The sequence below is a fragment of the Phalacrocorax carbo genome, chromosome 9 (assembly GCF_963921805.1).
Source record: "Phalacrocorax carbo chromosome 9, bPhaCar2.1, whole genome shotgun sequence".
Taxonomy (NCBI): domain Eukaryota; kingdom Metazoa; phylum Chordata; class Aves; order Suliformes; family Phalacrocoracidae; genus Phalacrocorax; species Phalacrocorax carbo.
The window spans coordinates 26518588-26538488 of record NC_087521.1 but is presented as its reverse complement, the minus strand read 5'-3'; the positions used below and the strand labels follow the sequence as shown (position 1 = coordinate 26538488).

At 44.8% G+C, this 19901-nt stretch overlaps 1 protein-coding gene across 1 annotated transcript in view; it reads right to left on the bottom strand.

Annotated features, from left to right (window-relative positions):
- The window catches only part of RCOR1 (REST corepressor 1), an 87905-nt gene that overhangs the window by 32920 nt on the left and 35084 nt on the right, over positions 1-19901 (bottom strand). The window contains exon 3 of the mRNA XM_064460809.1: positions 10780-10863. Within this exon, the coding sequence (XP_064316879.1) occupies positions 10780-10863 (84 nt within the window). The remainder of the gene's footprint in view (positions 1-10779; positions 10864-19901) is intronic.

The following is a 19901-nucleotide window of genomic DNA, read 5'->3' as shown; positions in this document are numbered from 1 at the left end:
GATGGTCTCCAGAGGTCCCTTCCAACCCCTGCCATTCTGTGATTCTGCAAAATAGTCAGCACAGACTACCATAAAGCTTGGTCAAGGAACCTGCTGTCAACCAGCTTCAGAAGCCACCAAAGAATATCCAGGCTCCAAGCCCTCTAAAGAGGGTGAAAGCTTCCACAGGGTCCATTTTCCACCCCCAACAACATTTTGAAAGCTCCTGTCTAAAACCAGAACTGTTATATTCCCCGCTGTAGGAGGAACACAAACTAATAAAAGCACTGTATCAGAGCCAGGCTTCTTAAACAGCATGGGTAACTCCACTACACCACAGCACAGGGTCTTTATGCAGCATGAGGGCAGGCACACACGAAGTGTGTGTGAGCAGAATAGCCGTCAGGTTCAATTACAGCTCATTATTATTGTTACTGATAATAAAGCCTATGACAAGAGAGTAGAAGCCATGCTCACCCCCTTTATAACAGATACAAAAGCAAATGAAATTATCAATTTGTCCCCTAGCTACCTCCTTGAGGGAGGTCATTTGGGCAGAAAGGGAGTATCAGGCAAGCCAGCAGGCAGTGAAAGGAAGGCAACAAGTTGGAGTCACGCAGAGAAGCTGACCTCAGCAGATGTGCCGAGAGCCACGAGCTGCTCACGGAGCAGAGAGCGCCTCCAGCTGTAATTGCCCACATCCAGTTCCTCAGCAGCTGGAACAGGAGAACCCCATGATCCTGAATGGAGAGTGGTCAGGTCACAAAAGCATCACTTACTATTTTAGTTGTTTTTTGCGGCCGACTCCCTTACTTTCAATCTCAGCTATATGAGTAACATAATAGTCTCAGCAACTCACGAGGCCTCTGCACTCATGAACAAGTTGCACGAAACTTGCTTCCAGCAAAATTAGATGAAGAATGATAGGGACTAAGTGAAGGCTGCTTGATGTTGGAGGGGAACTAATCCTTCAGTTGTATTCTCTGAAGTATTACTGAGATGCTTTTGTTCCTTCTACATCTACGATTAAAAGCCTATTTTCAGATGTTTGGGTCTGGCTCCTTGTGGGAAGGCAAGGGCCTTCCCACAACTCCACTTATTGCGCTACTGCACCTTGAGCAAATCAGGTCTCAAACTTGCTTTGAAAGACTATTTCCTCACTTTCACACCAGCTGGATGTGAGCAAGTTAGCAGGAAGCAGAACAAGGGAGACAGGACAAACACTCCCAATGCAGAGTGCTGCACAACCTAAAGGGAACAGCTTGTCTTGAGAGCAGTCATGGCTCTGCCCCATCTCTCTACTGAAAAGTTCCTACTCCTGCTTCCTACAAGAATGGTTCTGCTGCTTGATTAAGCAGCTGCTTAATCACTTAATAAGGCAGGCCATGAACTAAGGCAACATAACAAGTACCTACTGCAGGTTAAGGCTCAGTGGTTCATGAAATTCCTGGTACCTTACCCCACATAACATGAGAACCTCGACTATAAACAGAGGTGCAGGTGAAGAGCCCATTCTCCACCAGAGATCAGAAGCTACCCATGGACAAACTCATATGGATTGCCCTACTGTAGGCAAGCCAACCTTTGGAAGATGCTAATGCTCAGTACATCCATTCTTGCACTTGTTTACTTCCTACAGGTCTGAAACCAAAGAGATGCAAAGAAATGTTTTTGACCCCTCCAAGAAGTCCATGCAGAGAGACAGCAAGCTTAAACAGCCCGATCTTGGACAAGATGATCTTTATAGTAGCCTCTAAACCAAAGTGTTAGTGTTATGTTGACAGATATTAAGGTGTCAAAAAAAAAAAAAATTAAGTCAATTTAGAAAAAGTCAAGTTACAGATCCACACAGGACATGCTGAAAAAAATGGATTACATACAGGCCCTCAGCCTTCAAGGCTGATCCTAAGAAACTGACCAGAAAAGCCTACAATAAACCAGTGTCACTAACTAGATTCTTGAGTATCACTGGTAGGTGGTCACAGGTTTTAGCCAGGATTTAGAAGCCCAGTCCTTACTGGGAAGTTATTATGTATTACTAACCTTGCAGTGGTAGAAAATGCACTACTACCTTACCATAACATGAGCCTGCATGAGAAGCACATGATCAGGAAAGTAACTTAACATGGAGTGCAAAAATAAGAGTAGAGGGAAAATAACTAGCGGGAGTGGTTCCTAATTAGAGCAAATAATGCCACAGCAAACACATTAAGGTGAGGGAAGCTCTGGCACATGTCCTTGAGAAAGCCTAGCTGCTCTGCCTGCTGCACTAGCACCTCTATAAAGGTCACAGTCAGCAGCACATGAAATCACAGCAAGCTGTTATGACCATGACCTCTTCGAGCATTCCTCAGTGGAGGACACTGCCCACAAGAGCTCCTCCGTACCTGCACACAGCTCCCATCACATCGTGCATTTGCTGACTAACCGGGGGGGGGGGGGGGGGGGAGAAGGAAGAAAAAGCAAGCAAAATTATAGTTACCCCCCCAATTCCCTGACCCTTCTTATTCTTCCCTCACAGCTACAGTAAGAGATGAGGTAAGGAAAGAAGACTTCGCCTTCTGAAATGCTCTGAGCCTGCCATTCCCATCAAGACCAGCAAGACTAGAATACACTCAGCCCATCCCAGGGCTGGGTCCAAGCAGCACGATGTAGCTGTAGCCTGCTAGTTCTTGTCATACTGGTCCTACAACTCACACAGTGTCTATCAGGCTGGCTAGGACTGCTCCCAAACGTATTTCAGATCAAGGCTTGCTACCAGGGTAACTCTTAACATTGCTATCATCACTCCATTACATCCACATCATTTTGCCTCTAAACTTCTCTTACGAAAAAAAAGCTTCTTCCTAGCGCCAGCACTAGTTCAATCCCCATAGCAGCAACAGTAGTAGCAGTCGGCATTTTCCAACTGGGTCATCTCAACACGTTTGGAGAAGGCCTTTTTCACACTGCAGTAAAAAGGAGGAACAAACAGGTGGCAGGAGAGAACAAGGCACATGAAAAACTGGTGACTGCCCCCTCCTTCCCAGCACAGCAGCAAAAATTCCTCCAGGATAAACACAGCTACCTTAGATAAGACATCCTTTTCCTGGATACTTTCCAACACATTCTGTCCTTCAGGTTTTTTGTTTGGGGGGTTGGGGTATATGTTTTGGGTTTGTTTGGGTTTTGCCTGTTCAGGTTTTGTTCTGTTCTGTTTTTTAAATCCACTGTACCTTGGGAGAAATCCAACCCAAACACACACCCTAGTCCTTTCAAACTAAATTGCCTTCCTGGCTCCAATACAAAGCACTACTCTGAAAGGGTTAAAGCCTCATCTTAATTTAAATATGCATTCAGGATCCAGAAATATCAACCTGCAGCAATAATGATGAAAGAGCTGCTCTGAGATTTCCACACAGCATTGCAACAGCAACTAGCACAGCAGATGACAAACAAAGGGGAAACTGCAGCTAAGTTTGAGGCAACTCAGCCATTTCTGGGATACACCCATAGCCTTTGAAGCCTGCATATCTTCTCTTTGCTGTTTGCAATATTGCTACTATAAGCATTGAAAGTTCCCTCAGCTAAAATGAAAAACTGCATCCCTTCACCTTCATCTTTTGAGCGTTTTCTGAAGTGCAGCAACTGCAGCTGCTGGGAGAAGTGGCCATGACTATTATATTTCTACAGCTAAACCCAAGCAGAATCTTAAATTAAACACCAGTTCTCTCGTTTCTGAATTCATAGAGTTGTATTCTTCAGCTACTGTATTTGCATCCAAGCTTCACAGCTGCCAGGTTCACTGCATAATATAAAATTTGTATTAGGGATAAACATAAACCCAGTCCTGCTTTTCCGTTAATCCTTTTACCTGTCACTGGGACAGCCAACAAACTGATATTTCTAGGGAAGAAGCACATACAAAGATCAAGATCTTAAGTATAGGTTTTTTGCTATCTTCACTTGAGTGACAAAAAGCAAGCACCTAGTTTCAAGAGCAAATTATAACCCCTGAAGTCCACCCTTCAGAGACCTGGAAGTCTTGGCAGCTATTTAAGGCTAACACCTTTCCTACTGACAAACAAAAAAACCCAACCAAAACAAAACCAAACACACCACCTCAACAAAAAACCTCAGACACAAACAAGCAAAAAAAACCCAAACAAGAAAAGCACAATACATACACTCCTTTCAAAACCTCCCAGCCAGGGTGTGGAGGGGGCAGGTATAAGCTCAGCTAAGAGTTGAACAATACTTTTCTCTCTGGTGGGAAAGCCTAAGCAGCTCCCACTCTCCCATCCCTGACCAAGGTGGCTGCACTCACACTGTGTGCCAGTGCAACATTTTCTGGGGTTGTGTTATAAACCAGGTCACAGAAATGACAGGGGCTGGAGGGGAGAGGGGACAAAAAATAAACCCACAATTCCAACTGTTTCAAGGATCCTGTTTACAGCATGATGGAGAGGAGGGACTTAAAAAGTAGCTTTGCTGATGCTGAATACACACCAGCCTACATCCTCTTCCTCACTGCTATTGCCCAGGGCAGGGGTGCCTCTATGCCCAGGAGGGGGTGGCTCTTGGGTGCCTCTGAAGCATTAATCCCTTCCATTTTAAATGCATCCTGTTAAATAGGGATTTCATTTTTTAAGAAGGAGATTTTAAGATCAACACTTTCTCCTGTCTACTCTCTCCCATTTGTGATTTCCCACTCACATTTATTTATTGCTAGGGCACCCTACACCCCAAGGAAAATGAGAACCGATGACAATAGTTGTTGGAGTCATATGTCCACAGAATTCACAGGCCAAAATAAGTGAGCCGAGGGGGAAAGGATATGTCCAAGCAGAAGCCCTTCTTAAAACAGCTATGGCTTAGCTACACACTGAAAACAGAGACTTGCCACACAAAGCATGATCAGACACACTCAACAACCGGAGAAGACAACCACTTTCAGGTCCTCTGCTCTGGCAGTCATTTTAAGTTAGAAAATTCAGACAAAGGTTATTTCCAAGCTTGTTAACATCACTTTAAAAGAGAAACTGAAGAATAATCATAGCCTTCTCTATGGATAGATTACCCCTTGAACTACAGCTGGAGACAGGCTCTGGCCACTTAAACCTGCAACCTGCCCTCAGAAGTTTTGAGATTTAGCTCACCTTCACAAGAGGACAGCAACCAAAACTCACTCTCACTCAAAGAAAGCTGCTGACACACTAATGACCAGGACACACTTACAGACTTGGTTGGGACATAGGCTTTTGAGATCCTGAATGCCAACTCATAGCTTCTTAGGGTGGAGCGCTGCAGCTCCATGCTCACAAACCGTTACCCAGTGCGTGGCACAGTTAACTAAACCTTCTTGCCCATCCAGGCACCACAGGGTTACCATCCTTAGTAACCATAGAAACCAGCTCTTCTCCCTCCATCAGAGCCTCAGCTGGCACACTGCTGCCTTCCCAGCTCAGGTTTTGCAACCCATATAGGGACCCCTCCCTTTCCCCCAGCCACGAGGATCTTGGAGCACTCGCTGATTCACCTAACTCTGGCACTCCCCTGTCCTCAAGTCCCCTGGGCACTTCTGCCTCCCCTAACCAGGGGTAGGGAGGCTATCTAAATTCTCTCCAAGTGCACCAAGGCAGGCATAATGTAAAGCAGAGAGCCAGCTGCAGCCTCTCAGGAAAAGATGCCACGGGGTAAGGGAGGGAGCATCCAAAGTTGGCATGTCAGTCAACCATCAGGTCAAACAGAAGTAGCACTGCAAGACCAGGGGACCCAGCTGCCATCCAGGACCCACTGTCACATGGGTATTAGGGACAGTACCTGCCTCTTCAGTGACACCCCATAAATCCACTGGAGACACCCACCAAGGAATCAGTGAGAAACCAAAACTCCCATAGTATTCCACACGTATTCTGACAGGAAGATAGCAGAAAAATTGCTTTCAAGACAGCTTACCACTAGCAAAACAATACATCTTTCTCCAGACGTTTAGTTCACCTTTGAACTGCAGATGCATAAAAGCAATCATCACATCCTATCCTCCCGCCTGGTTTCCATCCCTTGCTCCTGGGCAGCTGTGGCATGCCAGCACTTGCTTATTTCTAAACCAACTCAATGTGATTTTTATGGTTCCACCCATTGGCGTACTTGGCACAGAAAGAAACACTGCTGTTTTATTAATAGCTTCGTGCTGGCCCAGCTCTATCCTGTGCAGGATTTCCACAGCATCATTACAATGCATTTTTCACTATTTCCCCCCTCCTTCCCTATTTCCCCTGTACCACTCGAGACCAGATGCCTGTCTTCCACCTAGCTGTTCCTGCTCCTCAATGTCACCTCGCTGAAGACCTCACTCTTCCTCTCTCCCCGTCTCTGTCCCCACCCTCCATGACAGCATCCCAGCACAGCCAGAACAGTTGCCCTCTGTGGCACCAAGTCCTCAGACAGCCTCTCAGGAGTCTCATTTTGAGAGCAAGCTCTTTGTAAGAGGTGCGACACCAGCCACAGCACACGGGGTATTTGGAGCAGAGCTGGAAGGGGAGCACAGTTATTTTAAGTCCAAGTGTTCAGTTACTGCATAATGACAATTCTTTCTTTCTTCTTCAAAAGAGACAGGACAAACTTCTAGCTTTGGGCTAACTTTGTGAACTACTCACTAATGGTGACAACTGCTATGCAAGTGACCCCTCAAAGGCAGAAGTCTAGCAGTAGATATGGAACATGCTGGCAGCATTCCACTTTGGTATTAATAAGGGCAAGGCAGTAAGTGGTTTGTACCCAGGATTACTGGTTAACAAGGCACAGGATAAAAAAGTGAACAATATGCTAACACACACTTTTGTTTTAACCTTCTCTACCATATCCATCATTTCATGGCATCCAGGCAAAAGGTTTCTCCAACATGATTAAAACATTGCTCCAGCATATAAGGTGCATGGGTTCCAAACAAGCTTTAACTAATTGTATGAGCCTGGAGCACCAGGTATGATGATACCCACCAGCTCTTGGCTGATGCCCTGGTCTTGCCAGGATTCATTTCAGCAGCTCACAGAGGACCCTCCCACAACCTTCACCAGTTTGGCCAGCCATGAGCATGCATTGCTCTGAGCATTGTCACAGATCTGCTCACAGTATTTTGTAGCCCAGGTTCACCTTTAATGGAAGTGGCTTCCAAGAGTTTCACTGATTGCACAGACTTTGCTGCTCACGAGAGCCACCAGTTGACCCCAAGCTAACAGCTAACATGTGCTGCACTAACTTCCATCTTCACGTTGAGCCCCAGCCACAGGAACAGAGAATAGTCCTATGACTTTTTTAAAAGTTCACCACAATAACAGGCACAGGATGAATTAAAGGCTTTGGAATACAAATGAAAGTAACTAGACACAGGTACCAACATGCTGCTGATTAGAAGGATTTGTTCACCCACACTCTACCCTGAACTGCAATATTAAGAATGGATGTGCTAGCTAGGATTCACAGTACTTACAGCCCAATGGGCTACATCAACCTCCTCAAGACCACAGCTCCTTCCAATTGCCACTTCACACAGCCAGTGATTCATCCCACCAAGGATAATATACTCGTCACAAAAATCCATGGTTTAAAAAAGGCATCAAGAAATAGAGAATTCATCACTTCCCTGAATAACTTCCAATAGTCAATCAGGAAAAACACCCCACACACTCAGGCATTTCATTCCAGTCCATGTGTAGCCATTTATTTGTATTAGGCATGTGTCTTACGATGTCAAAATTTCCTTTTGAAAAAATAATTGACAATAGTCCCCTTTCAGTCTCTTTTCAGTAACCTGAACGGATGGAGTTTGCTTCATCTTCAGTTTCCAAAACATTTCAGCAGCTCCCATCTCCAACCTTTTCTCAGTTTTTCGACATTAAAGCCACTATTCTGAGGTTCATCTTCCTGAATGCTGCTGGGTGCAGAGGCAGCAAATGGTTCCAGTGACTACCTCTTTACATCCATATCATCCATTAGGAGGTGGAGGACACCGGGAACCTTTGTCAAATTACCTGCCGACTGTGTCCCCAAAATTGCTCTCCAAGCCACTTCTTCCCAAATATCAGCCTTATTACCCCACAGTTGGGTCATTAAGAGCCCACTGCATTGGCATCAGTTCAAGTTAGGAAAAGACCCAAAGCACTCTACAAGACTATTGGTAGCATTCATTTTATTTATCATCCTGTCAGTCTATGGCTCATCCTCAGTTTCTCTCCACAGCAATTCTATATCAATTCCCATATCACTAATGGAAATGTTGATCATCAGTCCTCTTACACATCCCCACTGACCCCATTTAATTAGGATTCACTATCAACAACGCCAAGACTTGCCAGTGAACTCAAGAGTAGCTGAAGAGACCTCCTGTCCCCTGATGTTATTTCTTCATAAACCATAAAACAGATTAGAGAACTCTGCTTGTAATACATTTAGTAAGTGCTCTACAGCCATTGCAGAGCACTGGTGTTTTGGAAGAGGTTCCCGTCTTTTGAAAGGAAGGGGGATTGAATCAGACTGTCATGCAGTAGCAAATCAATGCCTAACAGCTGGCTGAATACATTAGAGTACAAAGTTATTTCTACCAATCAAACCACTTCTAGTCTCAAAAAGAACAAAAGCAACTACCTTCAGCAGAATTTCTTTTTCACAGTTCATTTTTAAGTAATGCCAGGTAGAGACAGGAATAATTTGTGTCTTTTGGTAGTGTCAGCTCAAATTGACACAAGACAAAGCAATGACCAACCAGCCCATTCTTACCTTGTTCCCTCATTCCCTGCACATCTGCCCTCATCCCATCTGATCAAGTTCTCCTGCCACCCTAAGGTCCCTTCAGCCACCTCTCCCAATGCTCCTTTGGAATTTTTACTACTACTACTATACGCTGAGTTTCACAACTCCACCCCTCTATATCAATTAGGGGCTTGGGAGACATTTTGTGTGTCATGTATGGCACAAGAGCATCATATTTCTCTTCCCCAAACACCGTATGTTGGTTTTTTTTGTGTCTTTTTTGGAAGGTGAAATCACTGATGAGCCTACATTCTTACTAAAATTGAATCCTTTGGGAAGTTTCTTCTTGCCCTCTTCTTATATTCATAGATTTCCACAACTTTTTTATTGTATCAGCAACAGTCCACTGCCACCTAGTTTTTATTTATCAATGTCATACTACATTTTTAATTACCTCTTACGTTCATGACAACTTCTCAGCGGTTGTTATATCCTTTTTATGCTCTATAATATCACAAAATGGTAGGGGTTGGAAGGGACCTCTAGAGATCATCTTGTCCAACCCCCCTGCTTGAGTAGGGGGCACAGGACCACGTCCAGATGGGTTTTGAATGTCTCCAGGGAAGGAGACCCCACAACCTCTCTGGGCAGCCTGTTCCACATATTTTGTGCCAATTGCCACAGAATATTCAGTCACAGATTATTTTACTCAGTCCCACATATCTTCACTCCTTTTCATCCTCCCTTCTATCTTCCCTCTCCAAGAAACCTGTTTCCTATCAGGCAGGAGTTAAATGTTCCAAAGCTGAGCTGAGATTCAAAACTCTCTGACTTGAGAGGCAGCTACAGGAATCCTCTGTGTCACAGATGACCCATGAACAGTCGTTCCCTTTGGTGAAAGCAAGTTCCTTGCTTTTTATACCTTCTTAGAGTTTTCTAGCTGTAGTTAACTGTCAAATATATCCCTCTCCTCATCAGCCTTATTTAGTTCAGCATCTAATAGCCAGCAGGGAGCAGACAAGAAACCACTGGTAGGAGAGAAGGCAGACATGATCCTTGCAAAGCCCTCTTTATCTGTAAATCTCAGTACCATCATTCTTCTGTAATTGAAGGGGCAACTTGCTCAGTGTAACAAATGCCCCAGGGCAAGAGCCCTGCCCTTTCATGACAGAGCCAGTTTGTGCAGAATCTCTGCTGCCTTAATTTGCAAATGCCACTACATCCTCACAAGTGTGTTGTGATGCATCTTAGCCCTTGGGTCTAGGGGAAAACCAGGTATCAACTTAATAGCACTACCACAAACAACTGCAGAGGAACAGGAACGTAAGATTCTTATTCTTCGTCCCAGAATTAGAAAGAAGAAAAAAAAAAAGGTACAAGCAAAGTCAAAAATAGCTCCTTTCAGCTCCCTCCCCCAAAAGCACTTAGGTTTAGTTACTGCATTCAAACAGCAGCCCTTTAATCAAGGAGTCCTACTTATTCATAAGAACTGTAGCTAGACAAACCTTTCAAACACTAGTTCTGCCATCTGGCAGCAGCACTGAGACTTGTTCCCAGACACACACAGAGCACTAGTAATTGCCCTCACGTGGAATTCCAAGGCACTGCAACTGTTCTGGCATTTAAACCTCCATGGGCTCCAGATGTGGATTTTATTTGTGTTTTTGTGTGAGAAAGGTACAACTAATTACCATATTTTCCCCCTCCCCCCGCCAACACTTTTCATTTTGCTCTCCCAGTTATTTCTGTCATCTTCTACAGCACCAACAGCAAAAAAGCAGATCATGTAGGCCCATGGATAAGTGTCTTAAAGAATTCATGCCAAGGAAGAAAGCATGTCACATTTCTCCTGCTTTCCCTGCCTCCATGGATTTGATGCTCTGAGAGGCTGCTCTGGGGGAACAAAGCTCTTCCAGGCGATTGCTTTATAGGCTTTTGTTTTTTCAAATTGATTTCAAGCCATAACGGAAAGGTCAGAGACATAACCTCTCTACTGAAAGTGGCAACTTTGCATTGTTGAAGTGATACATGTAAGGGAAGAGGGGAATAAAAGTATTTGAAGAGACTTACATTTTGCTTCAGACAGATTCTGGTTAGGTGACCAGACCAGCATGCCAAGATTCTCTCTCTCCTGACTCCGCCTTGCAAGTTTGGCTTAAAAGAAAACAGATACAAACCAAGTTACAGAGAAAGTAATTTCAGATGCAAAATGGCTACAAAAGTGACTTATCACACATCTGCAGCTTTTAATCAAGATACAAAACCCATCTGTAGAGTTAAAATCCCATCTTCCCATTCAGACCTGAGGCTTTTCCTTGTTTCTTCAATGCATCACCCCCTATAAAATATGACAGATACCGCACACTCACTCTTTCATGCAGTACACTAAGAAGCATATGTTAGATCTAAATTAAAAGTTAATTAATGTTTCTCTTTCAGCATACTTGATTATTTTTCTTCCAGCCATCGTTAAATGAAAAAGGGAGGAGCTACGCTCAGGAAGCAGGCTCTGAGCCCTTGACATCATGAGAATGTACTGTGCAGCTAGATTAACACTTCAGGGTAGACACACGCATGAACCTCCCAGACTTCACTTCTGAGCACCTCCTCCCCTGCCCCAGCAGCCCCTCTATGCCTCCATCCCCCATGCAGACAAGAATGCCCACCAAGGTGACACTGGGTCCCCCAGGTCAGAACCAGGTCCTCTGCTCAACTGCTCCACAGCAATTCCTGTGCATTCACACCCACACTCAGAACACAAGTCCATTTTTAACCAACCTAACACATGGCTGGCATAAGAGCTCTGAAAAGTCTCAAGCGAAGAACCACAGCTGCTAGCAGTTTGATAGAGCAACCTCAAGCTAAGGTACATTTCAAGAGCAAGTTCTTACGAATCTGCTGCTGTTTGGTCACAGTCAAAGGAGGAGGAGGAGGATAAGAGAAACAAACTTGTTCTGTTGAGTCAGCACACACACAGCCAGCTCAACTACCCTGGCTGAGAGAAACTTGCAGGTCTTGTATGAACGAGTGCCTACAGTATTACTTCCACTACAAAATGTCACATAACGCTCAAGTTTTATGCAATATTTCAACACAATGCTATTTTCTCTGCACTGTGCAATTAGACATATAACCACCACTTCATGATGCACTAAACAGGTCAGAAAAGATCTAATAACATGAAAGATGCAATGCTAGGACGCTGTCTCATGGCACAGGGTATGAGACCAGGACATTATCTGCTCACATCTCCGCTGCAGCAGAAAGACCTGCCAGCATCCAGCTCCTGCTCATCTGAACCCATCAGAAAGTTTAGTAATTACAATGCTATGAACACTCATGGCTTGACCAATGTTTTTAACATGATATCTGCTCAGCTAAGAACAATCAGGGTTTAGATGACAAAAATATTTTACCATGAAGTTTAAAGCACAAATAGCATGTATTAAAAATAAGTAGTTGCAGCAACAGATTTACCTTGAAATAATTTTTTTTCATTACAAACACCATGATTACCTTTCACACTTTTTTTTTAAATAAGGTTAGCAACTGCACATACAAGATATTTTGTGCACTATGCATGTTCATTACTTTCTACACTAGGCAGAAAACAGGAGTGAGAAGAGATCACAACAGCCTTTGGTGGTGAGAGATGGGGGGTGGAGACCAGGTCTATACACAGAACACGAAGGGTACCTGAATTTAAAATTACAATACTGGATTCAAAATTACAACCTCACAAAAAGTCATGAAATGTTGGGGATTAAATTTTACTTTCTCCATCATTCCAAGTCTAGGTCAGGAATGCAAAGAAAGAGGCAACCTTAAGCCCCCGCCTTTATGAAATTTTGCTCCTCACTCTCCCTGCCCAGGATGGTCTGTCCTACTAAAATCTAGCATAGGGTTCAAAACGTGGAAAGAAAAAGTGTCTCTCTAGTCACTTTGCATTACACTAAAAGCGCATTCTCATCCCATAAGAATACTCAAAGACAGAAAACAGCGGTCAGGTGTCCAGGAAGTTAAACACTTTCCACCCAAATACCAACGCACCCCCAGTAACCCACAACAGTTCAGGAGCCCGATGCCCAAATTCTGCCAGCGAGGCTTAACACTAGGTAAATTGCCAGCCTGGCTTTACCACAGTTCCACTTGCTGAACTCGCAAAACCCACCTAACTCAGGAAGAGGGAAGTTTTCTCCCAGTTTAGCAGGCTGAACCTCCTCCCTGACACATCAGGCACACATCCCAGTCTCGCTGTCCCTTTCAGGAGCAGCGTGCCACTAGCACAGCCCACCCACAGTGAGGTGGGTGAAGTTTCACCTCCCATGGTTAAAGCCCGAAGTTATGCTTTGAGGCATTGCAGAGGGAGCTCCACCACCTTCCTGGCTGTGAATTGCAGCAAGACCTCTGAGGTGTCAGCCAGTGCAGAGAGGTACTGAGGGACGTCATGGCCCCCAAGCAGGGTTGGTGAAATGTGTTCCTCACCCTCCATCACAGCTCCCCCCCAGACACCCAGGACCTCCCTCTGCAAAGGGAGTGACTTGGGTTAGGAGCTACCTCCTTCCAGCCCCACATCCCCTCCCTATGAGCCAGGGTAAACCACTCCCTGGGCCTCACATCCATAACATGAACCCCCTGCAGATGGCAGGCTTCATGAAATCCTCAGGACCCCCTTCTGCCCAGTTCCCACAGTCCAGGTTCTTCCCCTCTGACCCCCTCCAGCCTCTCGGTAGCAACAACCAACCAAGTTACAATGCACTTGTAAACCAGTGCAAAGCAGTGCCTCCGGTATTCCCACAACATCTCTCCCTCCCTGCCTCTCCACCCAAGCCCACACCTGTTCACCCTCAGCCCTTGTTCCTCAACAGAGGTACAGGCCAGTGCAAGGCACACAGTAAAGTTAAAGCTCATGCTTCTCTGCAAAGGACAGAAGCACCTAAAGGCCAACAAACATAGAAGGGCAGGGGAGTGGGTCGGCATGTTCCTCAAACATCCACAGAGGCCAAGACTCCCTCCCTAACATCAGAGGTGACTTAGCTTGCCATGCAGCCCCACCACTTTCTCCATCACACCTTCTCAAGCCCACAGCCTCCATATTTACCATTCCCACACAGAAGGCAGAGATGACAGGCATTCTTCCAAGTCCAGCGTTGACCCAGTCATAAATACATGCACCACAAGGACTCTTGCTACATGACAGCAAGGAAGAGCTTAAGAGCTTGCTCAGAATTTGGAAGCATGTTGAAATGGTTATTTCAGAGCAACAGCCACAAGAAAGTTATTACATCCCCTTCCTGCATCTTTCCAAGCACAGCTGCAAGGCTCACCAACACAGGGGAATTCCTCCCTGTCCCCTACTTCTGGACAAAGGGTACCAGGGTGATTTCAAACACTCTACACTTCTGTGACAAAGCTAAAAGGCTAATTCAATTTAATCCATTATATATTTCACATAAAAATAGCTATGTAAGGAGGGCAAGGGTTACTCTTTTTTAGGGGAACAGATCAATTTAGGATCAATGGGGTTTGCTTGTTTAAGCAACTGCAGTTAAACCAGTGCAACCCATGTTTAAAGAAGCTGTATATTGGCAGACAAGATCATCTGACATTTCAGTTAATCCTGCACTTTCATCTAGGCTACCCACCAGGTATTTGTAAAGTCTCTACCATAGCCATTAGCTCCCTGTCACAGCTGTTGTGGCAGCAAACACACTGTAATCACTTTCCCACTGCTGGCTTCGCTGTTTGTCCCAACTCTGGGAGGAATCATGGATGCCTCCTCCATCCCCAAGAGGAAGACCTACTACAAGCAGAGCCCCCTAAATTTTGTTCCACTGCCAGAATTCACAGGGGATGCAAGCTCCCATTGCCTTTACCCAAGTAGAGATGTACAGTCCCAACCAGGCACAGCATTGTGTTGCCTTTTTTCCACGGCAGTTCCCATCCCTCTCTCTTCCCTTGTCCCCAGAACATACCCCTACCCAAAGGGCCATACGCTGAAACACAGAAGGGAAGTGATCCAGTTAAAGCTTATTTTGTGAGTAAAAAGTTATTTTTAAAGTTGGTCTCATTTACAGATTTGGTTTACTGCACAAGCCCCAGCAGTTCAGCTGTACAAGGGAGGAGATGAGGTAGGGCAGAATACCCATATATCAACATTATTCTAAAAAGAAGTTGTGGGGGCTTTATTTCCCCACCCCCCACCCCCCCCTTCCCTGGAGCTGTGAGGACACATCTCAACACCAGCATGCAGCTGACTACACGGTGTGTAGGAATATATTGATTTTCACAGCAGAGACACAAAAACGCTGCTGGAGTTCCTATCACTTCTGCCCGTAGGCTGAGGCTCCCCGTCCCCGGGGTTCCCCAGGCTGCCCATGCTAAGGCACCATCCTGGCACGTGCAAGAGCAGTGCACTGCAAGGATGTGAAACCCCGACCTGCAGCAGCTACATTTCTTCCCCACCTTTTGGAAAGCTGTTGCAAGACTACCCCACAGGAGAGGTTTCAACCAGCAGCAGCAGTCAGTTCAGACTCCAAGTGACATTAGTCTCATTGTAAATAAAAAAATATCTTGACTGAATCTTTAAGGCATGTCTTTCCTCTGCTGTCAAGGTTACTACATGGGACAGCCTCACTCCCAAGCATCTGTCTGTCCAATTTTCACTTGCATACAGAAAGATGTCAGTCCTGCTCTCCCACTACCACCCACAGTTAAAAGCCTCAGGGGTAAATCCACCTTAGACCCCATACTTGAGTGTTCCCAGCTCAAACAGGAGAAGAACAAAGAGTAAAGTGAGAGCAAAGAGGTGTGTGGGTTTTTTTCTGTCAATTTAAAAGAAAAGGGGTGAGGGAAGCACAAACACAAAGCAAAAAAAAAAACCAAACACACTTTTAAAACCCACCCCCTTCCTCCCAGAGCCACACTGCTGCAGTTACTCCAAGTCAGAGAGCAGCGGGTCAACCCTGCCAGGACCCTCTGCAAAAACAAAGGATAAAGGAGGAATTCCTTGAAAGGAACTTCTTAAAGAGCACAAAGCCCTAAATACCTTTGTGAGTCCTCTGATGTGTCTATTACCTTGGACCCCCTCCCTACACCAAGAAATACCCAAGTATGTCGCATTTGAGGGGATCTGCAGATACTGTAACTTAGTATTTTCTCTTAAGGAAACCAAAGTTGTACCAGTGCTGGAATTAGGACTGTATGAATAAGCTCGGTGTTGAATGTGCTGCTGAGTTTGTCATCACGAATACATTTGTGTTGACATGAAACCACAGATCTTTGTTCAGGTTCTCTCCAGAACATTGCAAGAGAGCCAACACATGTGTGTGTGCCCTGCAGGCTCCTCAGCCATCACGCTCAGCAGAGCTGCTGCAAATGGACAACAAAGCGGGGCTGAAAGCTACAAGTGTGCTGCTTCTCCCCACCTCTACCAGGGTGCTGTGAAGTCCAAACACCTGACACTTCAGGGCACGTCTCCAAACAGGAACTCCAAAGGCCACTGTACCTCACATGTGAAGTCCCCACTACAGGTCAGAGAGTACTTTCCCCATCCTTTTGACCCCTCCCCAATTTCAAGTTAGCCATGAAGCAGCTGGCATCAGTACAGAACAAAAGCTGTGCCTGGCAGTAATATCACTCCCTTCATCCCACCTGAATCTCCTTTCAGTGAGATGAACTAAGAGCCTCTGAAGAGCTGTGTCAAAAACACCGAGGGGTGAGGCTTGCACTTCACAGCTTGAATCCATCCAACACCTCACCACTTCTGAAGGAAGAGGAGGTTCTGCTCAGCCAGCATTGCTCTGCTCTCCTGACACAAACTCCCTGCCTCTCCCCTGCAACCTGCGTTGACTCTGGCACTTATCCCTCCAAGCCAAGCACATTTCCTAAAAGTAACATGGCAAAATAGAAAGCAAACAGCATCTTCCCCAGTTATTAAAACAAATCTGGCTGCAAGATGAGACAAACAGCCAAGCAGGGGCACAGGGAGCAACAGGCCCACGTGGACAGGGTCCTTTCTGCCTCTGCCCTAACACGATGGTTCAGCAGCACCACTGCAAAGGAAAGGGAGGGAGGCTGTTTCCCCTTCCACCAGGACCAACACCTACTTGGCAAACCAAAGCAGGGAATCTATCTGAGCTTAAAAAAAGTAATTCAACAACAACAAAAAAAGAGCAGTTAGCTTTAACTCATACCAATTCCTAGTTTTCTGCCGCATATCCTAAGAGCCAAGGAAGGGGAATGAGGAAGCAGGGACAGGCAGGATCACTTCCTTCAATCACAGCACCAGTTTAGGCTGTCTTTAAGGACCACTGGTGGAATGACAGCATACATGAAGAGCAGGCAGGAAGGCAGAGCCCGCCAGCAAGCAGGAACCCAGTGCTGTGCAGCTCCAGTCTGACACATCTCATTTTATTTTAATTCTCCAAGTTAAAGAAACATGACAGAATAAACTCAGTGGGAGCTGAGGCCTCTCAAAGAGCCACCAATCACTCTGGCACCTATTATTTTGCTTCTGTGCAAGGCAGCAGTGCCAGCTCCCACTTGAGTTCCTGCACTTGAGGGAGCTGCTTTGCCTTGCAGCTCTCCCCAAGGATGGCGCATGTTCCAGCTCCAGCTGTGAGCCATTCAAGAGTGCTTTGCACTTTGCCTTTGGCACCTGTACTGACCCCTTGGAGAGATGATCCTCATCTTCCTGCGGATGCCAACACTCTGCTCCCAGCTCCCATCCTGCCCAAGTCAGGGCGAAGCTCTGCCAGGAGGCCTCTAGCATTATTCCTTCTCCATAATCCTTTCAATAGTCTCTGATGCGAGTTTTTGCTCTTGCTGTTTGCGCAAGGCATTTCACAGCTGTTGAAGCCCTCTGTGTTTCAAAGCAAAACACACTAACACATGACTGTGTAAGAGCACTGCACCACACACCATGAAGAGTGGGAATCTGCTGCTAGTCAGTTCCTCCATTATTTAGACATGGCAAAAGGTAACTCAGAAAAGCACGTCCACCATCAGGTGCTCAATACAGACACACACTTCTGTACCTTCTCTGGAAGGCAAATATGGGCAAATCAAAGTTTAAAAAGTACTTGCCAGGGAATTACAGGGAATTCTTCAGGTACTGATTTTTTGCAAGGCAACGGGTAAGAAAAGATTTCCAGATCTAACAAAAATGTATTTCATGAAGTTATTAAAGTTTATACAACAACTGAAATCTCCAAAGCACAGGATAGCAGGATTCCCACCTACAAAGGCTATTGCATTGCTAACAGCACTTATTGATCTCCCCATAAGTGGTACTAACTCATTTTTAAATCACATATTGCAGGTTTAAAAAGAAAGACTAAGAAACACCTCTTCCTTTTAATATGTAACCCTCAGCATTATATACCAAACATGCATTGTATAATACCCAAAGGTGAACAGACATTATTGTTTGGGGAAGAGCTGGAGCTGACATAACTACTTCGCTGTTGAATGCTACTTAAAGCAGTTTTGGACCAAGTCTAAATGTATTTATTTCTAATGAAGTAAGATTAAACAAGTGCTTATATTCCCAACCCTGCATTTTCTTTATCAATCCAGACCTTATATTTAGTGCATAGGGTAAAATCCCCTGTTTACAGTACCCACGATGATTGTTAAACAAAATAAGACGGGGAGGCACTGGCTCCCATAGTCTAAAAAACTCACACTCACTGGTTTATTGATATTACGCAGACTCACAGTGTAACTGTAAGTGTACGACTGTGATACAAACAACAAATGTGTACCTATGTGGCACAAGAGAATTCAAACAAAGTAGAGTCCGAAGAAAAGCTTTTTCCCCTCTTCCTTCCCTGCTGCCGGCACTGGTGTCTCAGCAGCAACTCAAAAGACGTTTGAAGACCTTTGCTGCCCATCTCCACTTCCTCCTGCATGTGACTTCTCCCTAAGTCAGCAGATAATGCTTGTGATCCCTTTTCATTTCAGAGGACTGCCTAGATATAGTAGCTGGTACTTCATAGAAATACCATCTTTGTACACACTATAGTGGCATAAAATGTTCTGGTGCATTTCAGAATGGAGTCCTGCAAGTTGAGGAATTTTTTTTAATTAAAAGCTTACAAATTAAGCAGCAGTTAGCTCCTCCTACACATGACTATACCTGGTTGGCACTATATATGCAAATAAAGTTCTGAGGGCTTTTTTGTATCTGCCTAGGGAAACAAAGGCCACTATTTGGGTTTCTATACAGAGCAGCAGCACTAGAAACGCAGACTAAAGGGCCTTATTGCCTCAGAATAACTGTAGGTGCTGTACTACAAAATCCTACAGTATCACACATTACAACAGTGTAAAAAATATTGCTTTAAAAATTACCCAGTTAAAGATTAATCATCCAGCAATGATTACAAAGGTCACTTTGCAGTGATAAAAATTATTACCATTAGAAGAACTGCAAGAGAAAATAATAAAAAGCATGGATAGCAATGCAGTTTCCTTTTCTTTAAAGTCATCAAGTTCAACCCATACTAAGTCTGAACTTCACGTCTTTGTATGCTTTGATTTTATTTTAAGCTTTTTAAGAATATATCTGATCTAAGATACCTTTTCAGTTTAAGAGCTAGTAGTGAAGCAAAAGCTGCGGCCTACAATTTGCCCACAGCCCAGGCCACACCAAACAATGAAGGCAGAACAACGTTGAGGCCTCGCCTTGATCACACCCCTCCCCCAAATAATAGGAGTCCACTCATTCTTTCCTGCAAGCAGGTGGCACCAATGTGCAGCCATAGATGAAGTCTGAATAACTATACAAACAAACAGCCTTCCAGTATACACTCTTAAGTGTGTAAAATCATTTTTTCTACAGGCATGCAATTCCAATCCAAGCTCTGCAGCAAGTTCTGTGTACACAGCTCTGCAACCCATACAGGAGCAGGAAATACATTAACATAACATCAGAAGCATGAATATATCCCCGCACACACACTCCGTATTGAGAAGCACACCTCTGCTAATCACAACGGGCTTTTGTCTAGACATGGCCGGAGTTCTGTACTGAAACGTGAAAGGTTTGGAATTTGTTTAAAAGGTAGAGTTAAGTATAAAATTAAGAGAAAATGCACATCTTTTGCAAGCCTTTTTAAAAATGTAAAAATTTGCACCGACTTTTTTTTAAAAGGAGGGCTAGTAACTATACTACAGCAATCCTGAAT